At 53.8% G+C, this 18,791-nt stretch overlaps 1 protein-coding gene across 2 annotated transcripts; it reads left to right on the plus strand.

Annotated features, from left to right (window-relative positions):
- The first annotated feature begins 283 nt into the window (after nucleotides 1-283).
- Nucleotides 284-17,644, plus strand: KLHDC8A (kelch domain containing 8A). Of its 2 annotated transcripts, none has more exons than XM_012657847.1 (6): nucleotides 284-662; nucleotides 12,003-12,580; nucleotides 14,287-14,451; nucleotides 14,680-14,895; nucleotides 15,541-15,642; nucleotides 16,566-17,644. In XM_012657847.1, exons 2-6 carry the CDS (start codon nucleotides 12,205-12,207, stop codon nucleotides 16,757-16,759), a joined length of 1,053 nt encoding a protein of 350 aa, XP_012513301.1. In that variant the 5' UTR covers nucleotides 284-662; nucleotides 12,003-12,204; the 3' UTR covers nucleotides 16,760-17,644. The 2 variants fall into 2 exon arrangements, with proteins under 2 accessions (XP_012513301.1, XP_012513299.1); XM_012657845.1 differs by lacking the exon at nucleotides 284-662 and adding an exon at nucleotides 11,433-11,680 and having other exon boundaries at nucleotides 16,566-17,642.
- Nucleotides 17,645-18,791: the final 1,147 nt, after the last annotated feature.

The following is an 18,791-nucleotide window of genomic DNA, read 5'->3' on the forward strand; positions in this document are numbered from 1 at the left end:
TACAGAAAGGTCAACCCGCTTCTCTGCCTTTTACTCGCAGCCCCAACTCAAAGGGGAGAAAATCTGCAGTTGTTGGATCAGGGCTCAGGTGGCCACTTGCCCTTTGCATAACTGGCAGCCTTGCAAAGGACGGCCCCTTTCTCTCTTCCCTCCATTCTCTCCCATCTGGCAGAGGAGTCCGGCTCCCTAAATCTTCTTTTTGTTGGTTAGTTTCCATGGCAGTTATTGTCTGTGTGTGTGAGCATGTCCGCCCCCTCACCCTCTCTCCTCACAGAGCGGGTCCTTGCAGCTGAGATTCAGTGGAGGGAGAGGCGCTCGCAGACGCCGGGCTCTGGCTAGCGGGCGGAGGCCCTCTTGGTGGGGGGGTCCCACCTCCTGGAGCTCAGGGACCCCCAGGCTTCTGCGCATTCGGGCCGGGCTGGCCCCACGCCCTCTGCATGGAGCCTGGCTTCATCCCAGTTCATCAGCCGGAGGCAGCAGCACTGGACTCGCCAATCGTGGAGGAAGCCCTAGGGACCCAGGGGACCCTGCCAACTCTGCCCCCAGTCTGCTCCTAGGGCAGCCTCAGAGCCAACACCTGCCTGACCCTCTTCGGCCCCCTCCCCTTCCCTCCCTTTCTTTTGCAGATGATCACCGGATGCCCTCCTTTTCCTCCTGGTCAGGTAAGTTGTATTTCAATGCATCTATGCAGGGTGACATCTCAGCATTTCAAGTGCCTGCTTGTGGGAAGCAGGCAGTGATGTTAGTGACAGGAGGGCTGCCCGGCCCAGACAGGCTGGCATGGGGGTCAGGGAGGGGCAAGGGTCTCTAAGGGCTTTTCCTCCTTAGCTGGGCCTCTCTGGCTTTGACGTTAAAGGTTCTTTCCCATCTGGTTTTAACCCAGCTAATTAACTTCAAAGATCACTGTCCAGGGCACAGACTGGCCAACATCCAGCCAACATCCAGGACTTGTGGCGTCTGGTCCAAATTCAGATCAACTGATGCAATATGTATCATGTGCAAGTTGCTGCGCTTGGCCGTAAAGGGGCTGTGCTTTGACAAGAATGACATATAACACGGTTCCTGCCTTCAAAATGCTTACCATCCAGTAGGAAAGAGAGAATAGCTATTGATACATAGACGGGTGTGTGGACTCTGGGGCCAGGCAAGCTGAATTTCACATCCCATTCTGGCTGTTTGACCTTGGTCAAGTCACTTAACTTCTCTAAGTCTCAGTTTCCTCATCTGTAGAATGCTAATAATAATAGTGCCTACCTTATAGGCTAAATTATATACACACACACACATGCACAAAACTTAGATCAGTTTATGACACACAATAAGCACCATATGCTTGTTAACTATTATTGTGGTTATTAAGTTCTTATGAGGTTCAAATTATACAAAACATGTAAAGAATTTGGCCTAGTGTTGATAATATTGGCGGTGGTCATTGCCAGGCAAGGCAGTGGTAAGTGCCAACAGGTCAAGACGAAGTTCTATGGAAACATGGGGAAAATGACTCTTGCCTGCAGGGATCATGCGCGGCCTGGAGGAGGCGGCATTCAGGCCGGGCGCTGAAGGATGACTGGGATTGCAACAAGCAGGGGTGAGCATCTGAAGCAGAAAGCACAAAGCCGAGGGCAGAGGCAGGGAATGAAACGGGGGTTGGGCGTCAGCTAGCAGAGTGGTTGGCTGGAGCCCAGGCGGTAAGCCTGGCTGAGAGGCTGGGCTGGACTTTGGGCTCCCAGCATCTTGGCAGCAAGGGCCAAGTTTGGGGTGTGACACTGCGAAGACCGGAAGAACCACCCCAGCACTAGCACAAGGGGGGAGTGTGAACTCGAAAGAGAGCTGGGCTGGGAGCCTGAGACCAGGGTTCGAGTCCTGGCTGAGTTTCAAATCAAAGCGGCTGCTCTGAGGCTACTGTCTTTACCTCTCTGGGTTTGTTTTCCCATCGATGAAGCAGGAATAATAAAACTTGACTTATCTCACAATTTCACTATAATTATTAACTATTGCGTATGAATGTGAAATTATAAAGCAGTATGTAAAATGCAAAGTACTGTTCTTCAAGACAGAGGAGGATTCACATGTCGTCTGCATGGCCCTGGGGGAGACGTAGGCAGACCTGACTCATCACGGTAGCAGAACGAATGATCTCCCATAATGATTAAATGAATCGCTCACTCATTCATTCATTCGCTGGATATTCCTGAGTCCCCGCTGAATGCCAGCCATTGGACTTGGTGATGGAAAGAGTGGTGGATAGACAGGCACGCACCCTGCCTTGAGACTCTTAAAGCAACTCAGGAAACTGGCAACCGGAGCACTTCCGGGTGCACCCCACCCCCCACCCCAGAGGCTGCCCTCTCACTGGGCATCTTCCAGCTTCTCTCAAGGGTTATTGCTGTTGGACATTTAATTTTGGTTGATTTTAGGCTCCCAAGACACTGACTGCCCTGATAGGTCTTGAGAACATCTCCTCTCCGCCCTCTGCTGGTGAGGGGTTGTAAGCGCTTTGCTGTAAACAGTTCAATATTCATCACACATCAATACCAAGCTTTCCTGCCGCCTTCTGTCACCCCTGAGATGAACCGAAGTGCCTTAATATTTCAAGAGGAATGAATTTGTAATTAGCACCTTAACGTTATATCAGAGTCGTTCCGGAGATTTTCTATTTAAATGCAAATTGAATCTTCCTGAAAGAAAGCTAATAAGTGATGAAAATAGATAGCAAAGGATGAGGAAGCAGGGAGGAGGAGGGAGGTGGCACGGATGTGGTGTTGTCACCTCTGTCACTGTTGTTGATTTGCAGCCTGCGGCCCAGACTACCCTCACCTGAGGACCTGGCTCTGAGGCTCAGGGAGCCGGAGGCAGGGCCTGGGTCCCTATAGCCCAAGTCCCAATTCCCCTGTCTGCTCACAGGGTGCCCAAGCCAGCAGCCATTTGGGCGGGTCCTCACTGGGGCTGCTGAATCACGGTGGCCTGGAGAGGGTACGGGCTTTGGAGTCAGACAGATCCGAGTTTTAATCCGGGATCCTCTTCCACCTAGATGTAAGAGCTTAGGCCAGTTTCCTAGTCTCCCTGTGCCTTCGTAACATAAATGGGGCTACTAGTGCTGGTTTCGCTGAGGATTGTTATGAAGATTATGTGATAAACAGAGAAAATGTGTCTGGTACACATACAGTGAGTGTCCAGAAATGTTCATTTCTCCCCAGTGCCACCAGATATTGCTGTGCCGACCTAACGTGTCAAGGTGAGCATGGAGGGAGTTATCAGGAACAAGGAGGCGTTCCTCTTGCTCCCCTAAAATAGCCGCAGGTCGGGGGAGGGGACCAATTTTTCTGTAAAGAGCCAGATAGTAAATATTTTCCGCTCTGCGGGCCAGGCTCTCCCTGTCGCAACCACGCCACTCTGCCGTTGCCACGGGAAAGCTGCCACTGACAACACGTAAACGAATGCGCGTGGCCGTGTTCCAATATAACTTTATTTATAGACGCTGAAGTGTGGATTTCCTATCGCTTTCACGTATCCCGAAATATTTTTCTTTTGATTTTTTTTCCCCCAATGATTTAAAAATGCAAAAACTGTTCTTAGATCGCAGGCCAGACAAAAACAGGCAGCGGGCCAGATGTGGCCTCAGTCGCGGTTTGCCGACTCCTGCGCTAAGGTCTTACCTGTGGTTTGGGGAACTTGCATCAAGAACTCTCTCAGAGCAGAGCTCCTGGGCCGGGGACGGCAGGGGAGGGATGGCATCCAAGGAAGGAAACAGCCTTTTCTGGGCCAGGACTGCGAGGAACAAAGGACACACAGGATCCCTGGTGGTGGCTCCTCCTGGGGTGCCAGCCATCAGGTCAGTCTGTGAATAAAAGTGTCTCTGGCTTCTGGCCTAGTGATGTCCAGGGAAGGACTGGTGGCTCCTGGGCACCAAGCAGGCAGCCACATTCCCCTGGTGACAGGCTACAGGAGGGGGCTCAAAGGCTCAGGCCCTGCCCCCCTGTCCTCAACTAGGAAAGCAATGCGGGCTCCCTGGGGCTCCTCCGCCCTCCTCGGGTGCACACCTGCCCGCCCTGGGAGTGCCTACTGGCAGAGGACACGCAGACCCTCTGAGTCACCCAAAGCTTAGCCTGGTTCCCACCTTTCTGGACTCTCAACTATTCCTAGACACACATACACAACCCACTCGCCAGCCCATCATGTGTCCCCTCCTTCTCTCTGTCTCTAGCACGGAGGGACACAGGTCAGCACACCAGATGGCGACCTTGCTGTGTGGCAGATTGCCCGTCCCCCTTGGGAGCAGGGATGGAAGCAGGGCACTGATGATGCCTGCTCTCCAGGCCCCGCCCCTCCTCTTCAATGCGCCTCTCTGACTGGTCCTTGCTCTGGAGCCTCTGGGGAGGAGGGCACATGTGCATACATGTGTGTGCGCATGTGTGTGTGTGTATGTGTGTGCGTGTGTGATGTGAAGTGCCAGAGGAGAAGGGGAGAGGTGAGGAGAGAGCAAAAGCCACTCCCTACCTCTGCACAGATCCCGTCCCCAGTGAACAGGCCCCTCTTTCCCACTGGAGGGTGAGCTGGACCTGCCTCTCGGGCACCCACGGAGGCTGGTGGACTCCCAGAGATGAGCAGAGGCGTGGGCTGGACAAGGAGGCTGCCCCAAGCCCTGGCAGGGAGAGGCAGAGGCCTGGGACCTCCGAGGCTGGCTGCTCTCACTTGTCAGCTCCCTACGGGCCCAAGCTGAGTGTCACCTCACACCAGTCCAACTTGTGGCCTCACATTCGCTTCCCAGCCCTGTAAAGGACCCAGAGGCTTGGATGGCCCTGGACGTCAGGGTCAGACAAAATTTGGTGCTACAAGGGAGGCAAGGAAGGGGAGCTGGGCCACGAGAAATCCACTTCTCAATGCGAGCAGTAACGATCAAGCAGAAGCCAATACATGTTACGTACCAGCTGAGAAATATCCGCCTGGAAACAAGAGGCATCTCCCGGGAGCGGCCCATTTCTCTCCTGGGTAGAGACAAGACAATAGATGAGCTTTCGTCGTCCAGATAGGGTAGTTTAGCTAGGAAGAGGGACCCGGTGGCAGGGGTAAGCAGGCCAGCCTTTCGTTCAGCCTTTTATTCCTGGCAGGCCCTACCTCTGTGCCTGCAGAGCCCGGTGGCCCTGCTCACTCAGAGCCCGCCGGCAGGAGAGCCAGCCCCCCACAGCAGCGGGGGCACACGCGTGCACAGGGGCACCGGCACGCACACCATCCGTGACAGGCAGGCTGGCCCATCTGCCAATCAATCTTCCTTGCCGATTTCCCAGCTGGAAGCATCAGGGCCGGTGCGTAAATCATTCAGGGCCCTCTCTCAGCTCTGCCAGGACGCGGAGCTGTTTTTAATTAAGAAGAATGGAGGACGCTGCTGACTCTGGAAATGGCCATATTAACTTACTAATGGGCATTTAAAGAGCCATGTCCGAGTGGCCTGCTGCTTCTTCCCCCGGCCTGCAGAGCTGCCCCACGAAGGCTCTGCTGTCCTCTGCAGAAGGGTGAGGATAAGGCCCCCGAGTAGCCCCAGCGCCCAGCCAAGGCCCCAGCCTAGTGACCTGGGACAAATGGGCACATTTTCACTTTTAGAGGAAGAGCCAGATTGGGATGATGTGAGCCCTTGAGTCCCCTGTTGAGTCCTGACTGCCATGGAAGACAGCCGGTACCCAGAGAGGTCAGAACCCAACAGGAAACAGGATCAGGCTTCCAGGTGGGTGCCCAAGGTCTACAAGGAGACAGCCCATTAGCCACAGCCGCAGCTGTCACAAGCCCCGCCCCGGCCCCACCTGTCCTGCGCCGATTGGAGGGAAATGAGGGTGATGGCAGCAGCAGGGCCAGGAGAAGCCCCTGCTGAAGTCCTCACTGGACCTTGGGTAGCTAGCAGTGCCCACAAGAGCAGGTAGGGCCAGACCTCTGATTGTATCACCTGGAAGAATGTGAGGATGGCCATTCTAGAATGTGCTGCTTTGTCACTATGGCTAAACGCTTCTTTCTTTATGGCTTTCCTCCCTCTGTAGTACCCCTGGGAGGAAAGGACACCCCAGCGGGGAGGGACCCCCAGCTGCGCTTCTTCACCTTCCTTCCTCCTGATTGTAAACACACCACAATGGCCATGACTTGCCCAGAGTTGCACAGACCGGTTATGACGAAATGCGGGCGGAGCAGAGGTCTCCTGACTCCCAGTCCTGTGTCTGTCCTGTTAAATATGTCCAGTACGTCCCAGAGGCGGCAGTAGAGCAGCTGGCTCCGAGGCCTCTCACCTCACTAGTTTCTGATGCTGCTGCTCAGGGAATTCTTCCTTCTTTATAACCCAGATCCTCGGGCTTTATTATCAACCCCGTGTCCTCTCACAGTTTCCTCAGTGCACACAGGGAAGTAGCCAAGGTTTGTCAGAGGTTTCCCTTCCCACGTCATTGTCACCCTGCACGCTACAGCGGAGGAGTGTGAGGCTCCCCAGCCCTTTGTTTCCTAGATCGTGCAGCTCCTGAGTCTGGAAACCACGATAGCCCCTTCCCCCCACCCATCGTCCACACCTGGGATCCACCTTCCAGTGTCCCAGGGGTGCCTAGCTAGGCAGGGAGGTGCTCCCAGGTGGGCAGATGCGTTCCTTAACTGAGACCCATCGAGTCCCTTCCTGTTCCAGGCAACATGCTGGATGCCCTGCGGGGGAGGGAGCAGGGCAGGTTGTTGGAGGAATGTGGCTACCTCAACTCTCTACTCAAGGCTCTGCGGTCCGGACAGGAGCCCGAATAGCTAAGGTCATTCTGTGGGACCCCAGACCTCTACCCCTAGGGCGGCACTGCCGCCGTGAACAGATGCAGGTCGTGGTTCTGACGGCTCGCAACTGTGTCCTGCCATCTCCCATCAAGCCCGCGTGAGCCCTAAATCCTTCCTCTGGGCTGATGCTGGGACTGGGTTGGAGGGAGGCCCTAACGAGGCTTTTCCATGCTGGGGGAGGAGCCTACCCTTCCCTTGGTCTGCCAGCAGCCTCAGTCCTAATTGGATGAGTCATCCTCACTCCCCACCCCCTAAATGGGGACCAATCTTCTGGTTAGGAATGAGAAGGTGATTATCCAAAGGAAGGGCGCCAGCTGTTCTCCAGATTAGAATGCAGTTTAGGCTGCAGCAGAAGAAATTTCAGCTAGCTAGGACGAAAGATATCCTGTCCAAGAATTGGCCCAGAAATGGTCGGCCAAAGGAGGGCGGGGGCCCTGGTAAGGCTGCCCACCTTGTGAGATTAGCACCTGCTACTGGGGGCACACTAGCCTGAATTCACAGGAAGTTAGAGAAACAGAAACTTGCCATCACAAAGGGGAGAGCTAGCCTTTATGGGGTACCTAGTACGTGCCCAGGAACTATGCCTGGCATCTGCTTCCTCCCACAATTCTAGAAAGTGGGTTTTCTTGGTCCGGTGCGGTGGCTCATGCCTATAACCCTAGCACTTTGGGGAGGTGGAAGGATTGCTTGAGGCCGGGAGTTCAAGACCAGCAGGAGCAACAGCAAGACCCTGTCTCTACAAAAAATAGAAAACTTAGCCAGGCATGGTGGTGCACGCCTATAGTCCCAACTACTCGGGAAACTGAGGCAGGAGGATTGGAGTAGGTTTTCTTACCCTCTTTCACAAATGAGGAAACTGAGATTCAGGGACATACTTCTTCATAATCATATAGCTAGGAGGTAGCTGAGCCAGGATTCAGACCCAGTCTGTTTGACTCCAGAGTCCACACACTCACCCACTACCCTATGATCTGTGGAGCACTGCGGAAAGAGAACTACGTAGAGAAGGGAACTCCTGGTGTGTCCCTCCAGCCAGTGTGGTACACCGAAGAGGGCAGTCTGGTGGTGCCCCCGACAGGAGGGTAAAGGGTATTTCTGGGACGGGAGAAGGAGCTGCTGCAGCAACTAATAGTTAAACAAGTCCTCTTTCCCCCACCCCCCAAAATGTCCCCTATACTTGGAACTCCACCAGGCCCTTGGAACCCCACCCACAGTTATTCCATCCTTGGCCTGCTACACTAAGAATCTGCCTAGCTTCCTGGGGGAAAACTGTCCTCCCCTCACACCGCCAACCTCCCCCTAACCTATCACAAAGTTTGGTGAAGGCAGGAAAGTGCCGAATACCTAACAGACACTCCACAGAAAATGAGTAAAACTTCATTTTATTGTGTGTAAATTAGACCTCAACAAATCCAAGATGTGACTTTCCAAAAAAAAAAAAAAATGTACTGAGCTGGGTGTGGTGCACCCCTATAGACCAGATACTTGGGAGGCTGAGGCAGGAGGATCACTGGAGCCCAGGAGTTCAAGTCCAGCCTGGGCAACATGGCGAGACCCATCTCTAAAAAAATGACTGAATGACTTTTTCTGGAGCTGAGCATCCCCAAGTTTGATTGATGCATCAATATCACAATAACAAAGACTCCACAGTACCAAAAGCCTAACCTTTAGAGGCCTTATGATACTTCCCCAACCACCCACTCCTACCTTGTAATGAAGGCAAAAAGTCATACACTCTAAGAAAGAAGAGAAACCCAGATCCAATGCTATGCCAGATCTTAGAACAAAAAGGATTTAGGTTTGACATGAGGAAGAACTTCCTGACCAGGAAAATAATTACACACTAGAATAGGATGGTGAGAGATCAAGAGTCACTGGACTGTCCCCCTCTGCTTAGCACTCCTTAAGGCCCCAGCGTGGTGCCCTCAGCCCAGGCATGGAAACCATAGGTGACTCAGGGAATCTTAAGTGGCGGTTGCTAGGTTACAAGCTTCCTCAATGTGCACTCAATGTAAGAACTAAAGGATGTCACCTGGCTGGGAGGAAGAGCCATGGGGGAAGGAGTGGGGTAGATGGAGAGAAGCCAGGACTTCTAGAACAAGCAATTAGGCCACAGCCTGGAAGACATCCTGTTCTTAGTACTTTTCCAAGGGTCCAAGTCCCTAGATCCCATGGTCTGCGTAGAGGGTGGTGCCTGCAGGAGAGGAGCGCAGGGTGGAACAGGGCCTATTCCGGGGCTGTATTCCAGTGCTGCCCTAGCTGTGCTGCCCGGCACAAGCAGTACGGGCAGTGGCTGGAATCCCCTCGGACGGTCTCAGCTTCTTTCTTCGCCACAGTTGGACAAAAAGCCAGAAGCCAGTTGAGAGTGAAACAGCTTGGTTTCCTTAATAATGCACAATTCTTTCATTTGTGATTTGATTGTGATGACCTAGACCCGCCCTGAATGGCTTGCATGGTCATAAGTAAGTCACTTCGTTTCACTAAGTCTCAGATTCCTCATCTGTAGAGCGTGGGCACTGACACCTGCCCTGGCCACCTCTCCAGGGCTGTTGTAAGATTATGAGAAAATGGATATGCAAGGGCTTCATTTGTCTCAATCAGTAACACAAGCACAAAGCTCGTCCTGTGGAACTCTGTATATCTGCTTATTAAGCTGCCCCAGCTGGGGCGCATGGGGGCACAAGAAGTCTTGCCTCACTGCCTTGGCACACAGCTCAGGAGACAAAAGAGCTGAAGACGGATTCCACCAAGCTGCTTTGAGGAAGGTCTATGGCTTCAATCTTCCTGATCACCCGGTTCTGATTTTGCGATGACGATTCAAGTTGAGGTAAAGGTTTGTTCCCTATTCCTCCCGGCAGATAGAGATTCCTAGGAAGAGAGGGAAATATTTGCTATTTCCTGTGAAATTTCATTAACTCAGACCACATTCTTTGAAATTGATGAGTTCTTATTGAATAGAGAAAACAGAACACATTCTTCCTCTGTGACGGTTCTAGAGGTACTTACTTTGTAAGTACAGAGAATTCAAACTAAAAAACAGTAGAATTTTTAAGCCAAGAACTCAAGATACTAATTGTGGCTTCTGTTTCTCACAGGAAGTCATTTCTAAGTAAGGGACAAAACGTTTGTGTTTGTTCTCAGTTTTCCTTTTCCTCGGTTTTTTTTTTTTTGGATAGTAGTCATGGTATTAATAGAGATTTATTAGGCCCTGTTATGTGTCAGAAGGTATGCTGAACACTTGAAAAATATTATCTCATTTAATCTTCACAAAAACTGACAAAGATACATACATACCATGGAATGCTACTCAGAAATAAAAGGGATGAACTATTGATGCATGCAATAACTTGGATGAATCTCCAGGGAATTATGTTGGGGGGGGGGGAAGCCAATGCCAAAAGGTTACATAGTGTATGATTCTATTTCTATAACGTTCTCGAAATGACAGGATTATGGAAATGGATAACGAATTAGTGGTTGCCAGGGCCTGGGAAGGAAGGGGCAGGAGGGGAATAGGTGTGGGTATAAAAGGGCCTGAGGGATCCTTGTAGTGATGGGCATGTTCTGTCTTTGATCAGTTTCAATACCCTGGTTGTAATATATGTTCTACTATAGTTTTGTTAGATGTTACCATTGGGGAAAACTGGGGTAAAAGGTATTTTTTCTTACAACTGCATAAGAATTTATAATTTTTCTCAAAATAAAAAGTCGAGTTAAAATATATACAAGAAACTGAGTGTCAGAGTAGCTAAATAATTTTCAGAGCCAGGATTCAAACCCAGGTCTGTCAGCCTCCCAAGCCTGGGTGTTTCAAGACTTGGCTATCTTGGAGGGAACCAGGTAGGAGAAGGACCCCATAGACCTTGCTGTCCAAGACCAAGTGGTCTTCTGGTGTCACGGGCACCTTTGTTACCTAGGACTTCAGTCCTGAAAGGCTGTTACAGAGAGGCTTGAAGGATTATCTGTCAAGCCCTGTGCCTTGGTACCAAGGACCAAGATTTGGTCATCAGGTTTCTCCTTCCTGAAGTGTGTGAAGACGGATGATGGTAGTGATGCGTGTGTCTGTGTGTGTGTGTGTGTGTGCACGTGTGTGTGTGAGACAGAGCGAGAAAGACCACCTATGTGTTCGTCTTTCTGTGTTGGTGTCTCTGGTTGTGTGTCCACTTGTCTAACCGTGCGTTTGTCAGTTTCGCTGTGGATGTGTCTATTCAGTCGGAGGGAGGGACAGGGAGGGGACGTGTAAGCTATGCATATGTGTAGGTCGGTGTATTCGTTATATTTGGATGTACCTGTGTCGGGTCTGCGTGAGTCACACCCACGTAACTTGTTTCCATGAGGTTAAGCCATATGATCATGCCTCCCCCAAAGCAAAGCAATTGAGCCAGCCTGTCACGAACTGGGTCTGTGGACTGTAGATAAACTGGGTAATTGGTCTCTCCGCCTCCTCATCCAAAACAAACACAAAAGCCCGCCCCCACACTGGAGGGAGTCTGGTCCTGTCATCTGGGTACTTGGCTGTAGTGCCCCGCTTTCCTTGACCCTGTAGACAAGGTGAGCCGCTCCCGCCGCCACCTGGGCCCTGTCCCTCCCCCGCGGGGCGGGCGCTGCCCGGGCTTATGTAAAGAGGTCACGGTCGGCTCTGCCGCGGGGCGCACGCGGGTTCCTGCACAGGTGCGGGGCGGTGCGGAGCAGGCTCGCCGGCCTCCCCGGCGCGCGGCTCCGCTCCCCCTTCCTGCTGCTCACTTATTCTCATCTGCATGTGTGACAGCGGCGTGCGGACTGGGGAAGGACAGAGCGGCCGCTCCCCTGCTCCCCACGCCGCCGGGAGGGGGCTCCGGGCTCCCCGGTAATGCGTCGCCTGCGCCTCGCCGCCGCGCGCCTCCGGCCTCGCAGTGTAAGTGGCGCGGGGGCGTGGGCGCCCGGCTCGCGGGGAGGGGGCGTGGGGGAAGGGAGGCGGCGACGCCGAAAGATGTTAACTCCTTCCTTCCCCCGAGAGGCAGCCTGGAGCCCCGAACCCGAAAGCCCCCGCCTCCCCGCGCTCAGGCGGTTTCCGAGCGGCGGGCGGGGCGGGGGCCGGGGACAAAGCGGTGCAGGGCGTGGTGCCGCCGCAGGGTGGCGCCCTCCGCCGCCCGGTCTTCCCTTTAAAGTTGGCGAGGGGCTGCGGAGCCCGCCCGTGCGCCCGCCAGCGCCCTTGAGTCGCCCGGTTCCTCCTGCAGGGCCAGGCGCGGACGCCGCCGGACCGCTGAGGCTGGAGGGACGGTGAAGCGCTGGCCGGCGTCGGGCGGGAGCCTGCGCTCGGGAAGGAGATGGAGGCGGCGAGAGGGGACGCGGGAGCCGGCACCGAGTAGCCGGCGGACCTCCGGGCTCGCACCTCCCCTGGCGCCCGGGCGCGCGGCGGGCGGGGTCCCCGGGGCTGCCATGGAGGTGCCAAACGTCAAGGACTTCCAGTGGAAGCGCCTGGCACCACTGCCCAGCCGCCGGGTCTACTGCTCCCTGCTGGAGACCGGGGGACAGGTCTATGCCATCGGGGGATGTGACGACAACGGCGTCCCCATGGACTGCTTTGAGGTCTACTCCCCCGAGGCTGACCAATGGACGGCGCTGCCTCCCCTGCCCACAGCCCGGGCCGGGGTGGCCGTCACTGCCCTGGGGAAGCGGATCATGGTGGTCGGCGGTGTGGGCACCAATCAGCTGCCCCTGAAGGTCGTGGAGATGTACAACATCGATGAGGGCAAGTGGAAGAAGAGGAGCATGCTGCGAGAGGCCGCCATGGGCATTTCCGTCACGGCCAAAGGCAAGTGGGGCCAGGGCTGAGGGTGGGCAGAGAGGCCAGAAGGGTGGGCTGCGGAGTTTAGTGCGATATCTCTGCAGACCCCTGCGTTCAGCGGAGCGACTGCAGCTCCCACCGCCACACCCCAGCCCCTGAAACCTGCTTTGCAGATGCCACCACCTCCACACCTACTTGGGGTCCTGAGGATGATCACTTTATCCTTGTGGCATCGCCAGGCCCCACTGGGAGGAATTTGGGACCTGATTCTAGGACCTTCTTACCACCTTCAACCTCCTCTGCCTCCCAATCTCAGAGATGCCAAGGGAGACCATAATGTTCCCGAGGGTTGTGCTCCCGCAGCACCTTGCCCAGGTCCGCTAAGTTCCCAGGGCATACGTGTCCTGACTACGTGGTTTCACAATTTTTCATTTTACTTTCTCAAAGCCCCTCATTTCATTCTTTTCAAGCCTAGTACAGCCTAGAGGAGGTTCCAAAAGCTCTTTTGCTAAAACACAAAGGGTTAATGGGAAATGGTTCAATGCGAGTTAGGAGAGCCCAAGTTCAGACACACTTGACTGGGCAGCACAGGCTTGCAGTGGGGTGTGACCTTCCCTCTGTCTCCTCTCTCTCCCTCCCCCTTCTGCTAAACCGTCCTCGCTGCCCATCAGGTCCACTATAGATCAGCAACCAGTATTTCCTGAGCACCTGCTCTGTCCCTGGCACAGTGCCAGACCCCAGGGAGCATGGAAAGAAGTAGAAGATCAGGTCTCTCCCTTCAGGAGCCCGAGTCTGACCAATGAAGGTGACCAGAGAGAAACTCTCGTGCAGAATGGGGCTTCCCTGACCTCCCAGTGAGACGGGTGGAGGGCCCACATGAGAAGGAGTACCTCTTCCTCCCCAGGTCTCACTTAATGGTCCTGAAAGATTAAGAGCTAACATTTATTGAGTCCTTACCATTGGTGCTTTGTATCCATTAATCCCTTTGATCCTCACAGCCTGGCCAGTGAGGTAAGTGCTGTTATTATTCTCATTTTAGAGAAAAGCAGTGTGAGGCCCAGAGAGGTTGAATCACTGGCCCAAGGTTACAAAGCTAGTAAGTGGTGATCAAGTCTGTCCTCTTAACTATGGCATTGAATGGATTTAAGTTAGTTTAATAAGCATTTACATGCCTATGTGCCAGATTCTGGGACTACAGATTAACAGTCTCTCAAGAGCCTACAATCTGTTGGAAGAAACAAAGACTACTCAGTCACACGTGGCAAGTAGGGTGACGGAGCTGCCATCACTCAGGAGGCATGGAGCAGGTACTCTTGGCCCAGTCTTGCGGCTCAGGGTCACTGAGACGAATCTGCGAGAATGAGTAGGAACTGGGCACAGAAGTGATAGTGTGGAGTAGGTAGGAGGATTGATTCCCAGGAGGAGGTGTTTCAGGTAACACAGGGATGGCAGGTGTAGAGTTTGTGAGTTCCTTAGTGTTTCGGACCTCGCTGAGGACTGGACATCAGGAAGGCTAAGGCATGCAGTCCTGCCATGGCTTCATGAAGACCCAGGCTCAGCCATGGCAGGGACTTTGAACAGTGTCATCAGCCACAATGACATAGATATAGCTCGCTCAGGCAGAGCAGTGGTTGGGAACTTGGCCTGGCCGTGGCAGGGGATGGGTGTTGTGGGCTGTCTCATGGTGCCTGTGAGCTAAGCCAGGGGTGTGTGTGTGTCGTCTTTCTTCTTAGATTACCGAGTATACGCAGCAGGTGGGATGGGCCTGGACCTCCGTCCACACAACCACCTCCAACACTATGATATGCTCAAGGACATGTGGGTGTCACTGGCACCCATGCCCACTCCGAGATATGCTGCCACCTCCTTCCTCCGAGGCTCCAAGATCTATGTGCTAGGTAAGGATGAGTTACCTGTTCCACATCTATCCTCCTTCCCTCTCTTGGGTCCGTTCCCGTGGGAAGCAGTGACTGTGTGCTGAGCATCTCCCTGGCGCCGGGGGATAATCACACTGCCCCACCCACGGGAGCTTCCTGTATGACTGGGTGACAGTCAGAAGGGGAAACCCAATCCCTACGCTCAGGGACTCCCCTTCTGCCCAACCTCCACCCCGCTCCCGCCCCCAGGGGGACGACAGTCCAAGTACGCAGTCAACGCCTTCGAGGTCTTTGACATCGAGACTCGCTCCTGGACCAAGTTCCCCAACATTCCCTATAAGCGGGCCTTCTCCAGCTTTGTGACCCTGGACAACCGCCTGTACAGCCTGGGAGGCCTGCGGCAGGGTCGGCTCTACCGGCAGCCCAAGTTCCTGCGGACGATGGACGTGTTTGACATGGAACAGGGTGAGCTGGTCACCAGCCCCCGGCCCCGCTCTCTCAGGGGTCCCCCATGGAAGCACTGGCTACCTGTCTTCCTTCTGGCTGGCTCCCCTCACCTTACCCACATGCCAGCTCTCTTCCCAGGGCCAATCGCCCAGCTGGACAAGCTTCTCAGAAATCTAAACACCGCTCTCCACTCAGGGCTACTCTTGGGATCCAATTCTGTCATCTGTACAGAGCTCCCTTTGGCTGGATGTTTTTAGCAAAGCCTTTTCTACCTATTGTGTCTTTTCTTACAATATCCGTGCAGGACCAGCTCAGGGAGGGATTTTCCCACTTTTTACCGATGGACAAACAGGACAATCCTGACTCCTACCCTCACTATCTCTATTAGCCTCCTCTCCAGCTTAGAGCCCATGAGAACACAGGTGTATCAAGCTGGTTCATCATAGGGCATTATGGTTCCTTAGATTGCAACAAGCATGGGAGAGGGTGGTGGCCGCAGAGAATTTCAACCAGCAGGAGGAGCTGTTTACTCCCTGAGCACAAAGGGTAAATGGAGGGCAGACACTGCCCAGGGTGAGAGCTACTTGGGACTCAATCTGTATTTGGCGAGGGTAGCCAGCATCTAATTCTCTCTATATCCTACCGTTTATTTGTGGCCCCTAGGGGGATGGCTGAAGATGGAACGCTCATTCTTCCTCAAGAAACGGCGGGCAGACTTTGTGGCCGGCTCTCTGGGTGGACGAGTGATAGTGGCCGGGGGACTTGGTAAGGTTGGACCTTCCAGGCTGGAATGTATTGTAGTTCTGGCACTTGGTGGTTCCTTGGCACTTTGCTTGTGCAGGAGAGGGTACTGGCTCCCTTCGCATCACCTGCCTACCGCTTTATTCCAAAGAATTCAAAATGCTCCCTATCAGCATGGACATTACCTACCCACAGATGGGCCACAGACGTGGCCCTTCTGTCCTCCTACACAGGGAAACTGAGGCCCAGAGAGAATAAGGGGCATACCAATAACCATGTAGCACAGGCTTGCTGAGCACAGACCCCTGGGGCCCTATCTGGGAGGGACTTGAGACAAATTGTGGAGGGGATTAGCCTTGGTCCTTCTCTGACCCATCTCTTCTTGGATACCCAGCTCTATCATGGAGCAGGAAAGCAATCTGATTACATAAGGTCTAATGAATCTGGGATTTGATATATTACCCCTCCAGAGATTGTTGGTATCTTGCAGGAAGGACTCTAAGGGTGAAAAGTCCAACAGCATCAGGCAAGAGAGGTCCAGACAGCAGGGCTCCCAGGCACCCCACATTCACTTAGTGTAGACAAACTCCCACTTTACTCCTGCATGAAAGAACTATGTGAGCTAGACCATGTGGGTAGCTTTTTTAGTAAAAGGCAGGAGGGAGGTGGTACTGCTCTAGAACTCATGGGAAAAGCCAGGGGTAGGGAAAGAAAGCGTACTTCTAAGGAGTTGAAAAGACACAAAGAGAGTAGAAAGGGCAAGGCGGTTGCTTGACAAAAGCCTCTGGCCCAGCTCAGGGAAGAGGGAGTGATCCTGTAGCCAAGGAAGTTGTGGCTGCTTAGCTTCTGCTTGTGGGTTCCCAAGGGAGGGAAGGGGGGAGGTAACCGTGGAGCATGGATTGGTGATTGGACTCCTTTGTAAGGTCTGATTCCTTTGGCTCTGTTAGGGAACCAACCCACCGTCCTGGAGACGGCAGAAGCCTTCCACCCGGGAAAGAACAAATGGGAGATCCTCCCCGCCATGCTCACGCCCCGCTGCGCCTGCTCCAGCGTCATCATCAAGAACTGCCTCCTGGCCGTGGGGGGCGTCAACCAGGGTCTGAGCGACGCGGTGGAAGCCCTGTGTGTCTCTGACTCCTAGCTGTCCCTGGCCTAGCACCTTTGCCCTGGACCGTATCACTCTACTTCTGACATGAGGAATGACAATGTCAAAACAGTTTGGGCTACTTCCCAGGGTGCCAGCTCCTGTTAGCAGCCAGTGAGGTCTGGCCCTGGGGCTCCAAGTCACCTCTCTCCATCTCCAAACCCTATGCACCCCAGAAAACTGTAAGAAGTGCACATGGCTCCACCAGCCCCAGGTTGTGGCTGAGCTGATCTCCGGGGAGAGTCCCCACTTCCCGCACAGAAAGGCGCAGGAATCTCTCCTGCCTCTCTCCCCTGTCAGTTCCACCCCACCCCACCCCATCTCCAGGAGGCAGGTGGGGCAGCTCTGACCCAGAGGATGAGCTGCTCTGCTGTCCTTTCCCCAGCTCTGAACTTGTTTGAGGGTCTCTTGGGGGAAGGATTGGTGGGGGATCCCACACCCCTTTCCTCTCCCTTGGTCTACATCCCTTCCCCATTAGGTAGTCAACCATGGGCCCACCCTGGACCTCATGTACTCAGCAAGAATTGGACTTGAAGCTAGAGGCGGCTGCGTTGGAAGGGAAGTAGGGCTCACATGGATGGACAGGCCAGCAGCCTTGGCAGGAAGGACCCCCTTCCTCTTGGGGTCCTTACTGGACATGTGACGATGGGGAGGGAGCAGACTTCCAGCCCTGGGTCTGCTCCCCTCGTCTCTCTTCGTTCCATTCCGCCTTCTGTCATGCCCTACCCACCAGACGCCTGGCCCTTTTTTATCACGGAAGGTCCCCAGAGTGTTTCTGCGTGACACCTTCTCATTTACACTGTGGCATCGAAATCCACGAAAGATGGATTCATTGCACTCTGGTCAATAGCAGCAGCACAATGATTAAAATCTATATTCCTATCTTCTCTGGCACCCTGGTCCGGGGGCGGGATGGAAGGGTATCTCGATGGGCAGAGGGGACAATGAAACGATCCCTCTGGCATTCTCAGGCTAAATAGGACCCCCAGCGGCCACCTATGGGCTGTTTCCTCTGAAGAGTTCCGCCTTCCCACAACCACCGCGAGCTGCCCCAGTCCAAGAAAGCAACATATGTTCCTTCTCTTGCATGGAGACTCCGTGTACATGCTAGTCCCCATTCAGAATTCTCCTCATATCCAGCCTCATTCAGCTAAAGCTCATTTTTGTCTCATCCAAAGTAGAAAGGGAATTGCTCACTGACTTTAGGAAAAAAGCAGCTTAGAGACTGTGCCTCCTTTTAGCTCGTATAGCACCTCTTGCTGATCCCGGTTATTTTTAACAGCTGCTAGCACCGGGGATGCGAAGGTGATTAAAATACCTGCCCCGAAAGGTTGTGGAGGAGTCAAACAACACTCCTGTGACAGTATAATCATTTCTCACGGAGGCAGCAACAGGGCAGGGTCACCCGTCTGGATCTGAGGGGTCAAGGGAGCCTCCTGGCGGGTGGGAGGGGGGACACCTTCAGCTGGATCTTCAAGGACAAATGGAACCTGGGCCTTTAAGGGATAGGGAATTTTTTTTTCTCCCTTTCTCTGGGTACCTGGACTCTTTCCCAACTTGGGTCCCAGAAGGGCACTGCCACCTGCTGGCCTGGCAGTTCCTTCCCACTCGGGCTGGGAGGCCTCTTGTGGCCGCTGGTGCCCCCTGGCGAGCAGACAGCAGAGAGGCCTTCCTGTTGCTTCTGGATCCTGTTTCAGTTTTGCTCTTGCAGTAACTGTTAGAAAAGGGGCTGGAGGAGCAGCAGAGACTGGGAAGGACATGGAACCGCACGTTAGGGGAAGCTGTTTCAAAGGCCAGCCCTGGTACCATGTGCCCAGGGCCCTACCCAAGAAAGTTGTTTACAAATGGCTGCCTCCACCCCTTCCAAGAGGAAGCCAAGCCTTATGGGGCGGGGGTAGGGAGGGTGTTTTCTAAGTGCAGAAAATGGTCCCATATGTATGGATGGGGCTGAGGCATTTTATTTTATTTTTTATTTTTTTGCAGAGACAGGGTCTTGCTATGTTGCCCATGCTGGTCTCGAACTTCTGGC

The sequence above is a fragment of the Propithecus coquereli genome, unplaced genomic scaffold (genome assembly GCF_000956105.1).
Source record: "Propithecus coquereli isolate 6110/MARCELLA unplaced genomic scaffold, Pcoq_1.0 Scaffold563, whole genome shotgun sequence".
Lineage (NCBI taxonomy): Eukaryota > Metazoa > Chordata > Mammalia > Primates > Indriidae > Propithecus > Propithecus coquereli.

Excerpts from the sequence above, each read along its gene's own strand:
- KLHDC8A (XM_012657847.1), top strand. The coding sequence starts at position 12,205 with ATGGAGGTGCCAAACGTCAAGGACTTCCAGTGGAAGCGCCTGGCACCA. Across the intron at positions 12,581-14,286 it reads CATTTCCGTCACGGCCAAAG|ATTACCGAGTATACGCAGCA; the intron begins GCAAGTGGGGCC and ends CTTTCTTCTTAG. Across the intron at positions 14,452-14,679 it reads CTCCAAGATCTATGTGCTAG|GGGGACGACAGTCCAAGTAC; the intron begins GTAAGGATGAGT and ends TCCCGCCCCCAG.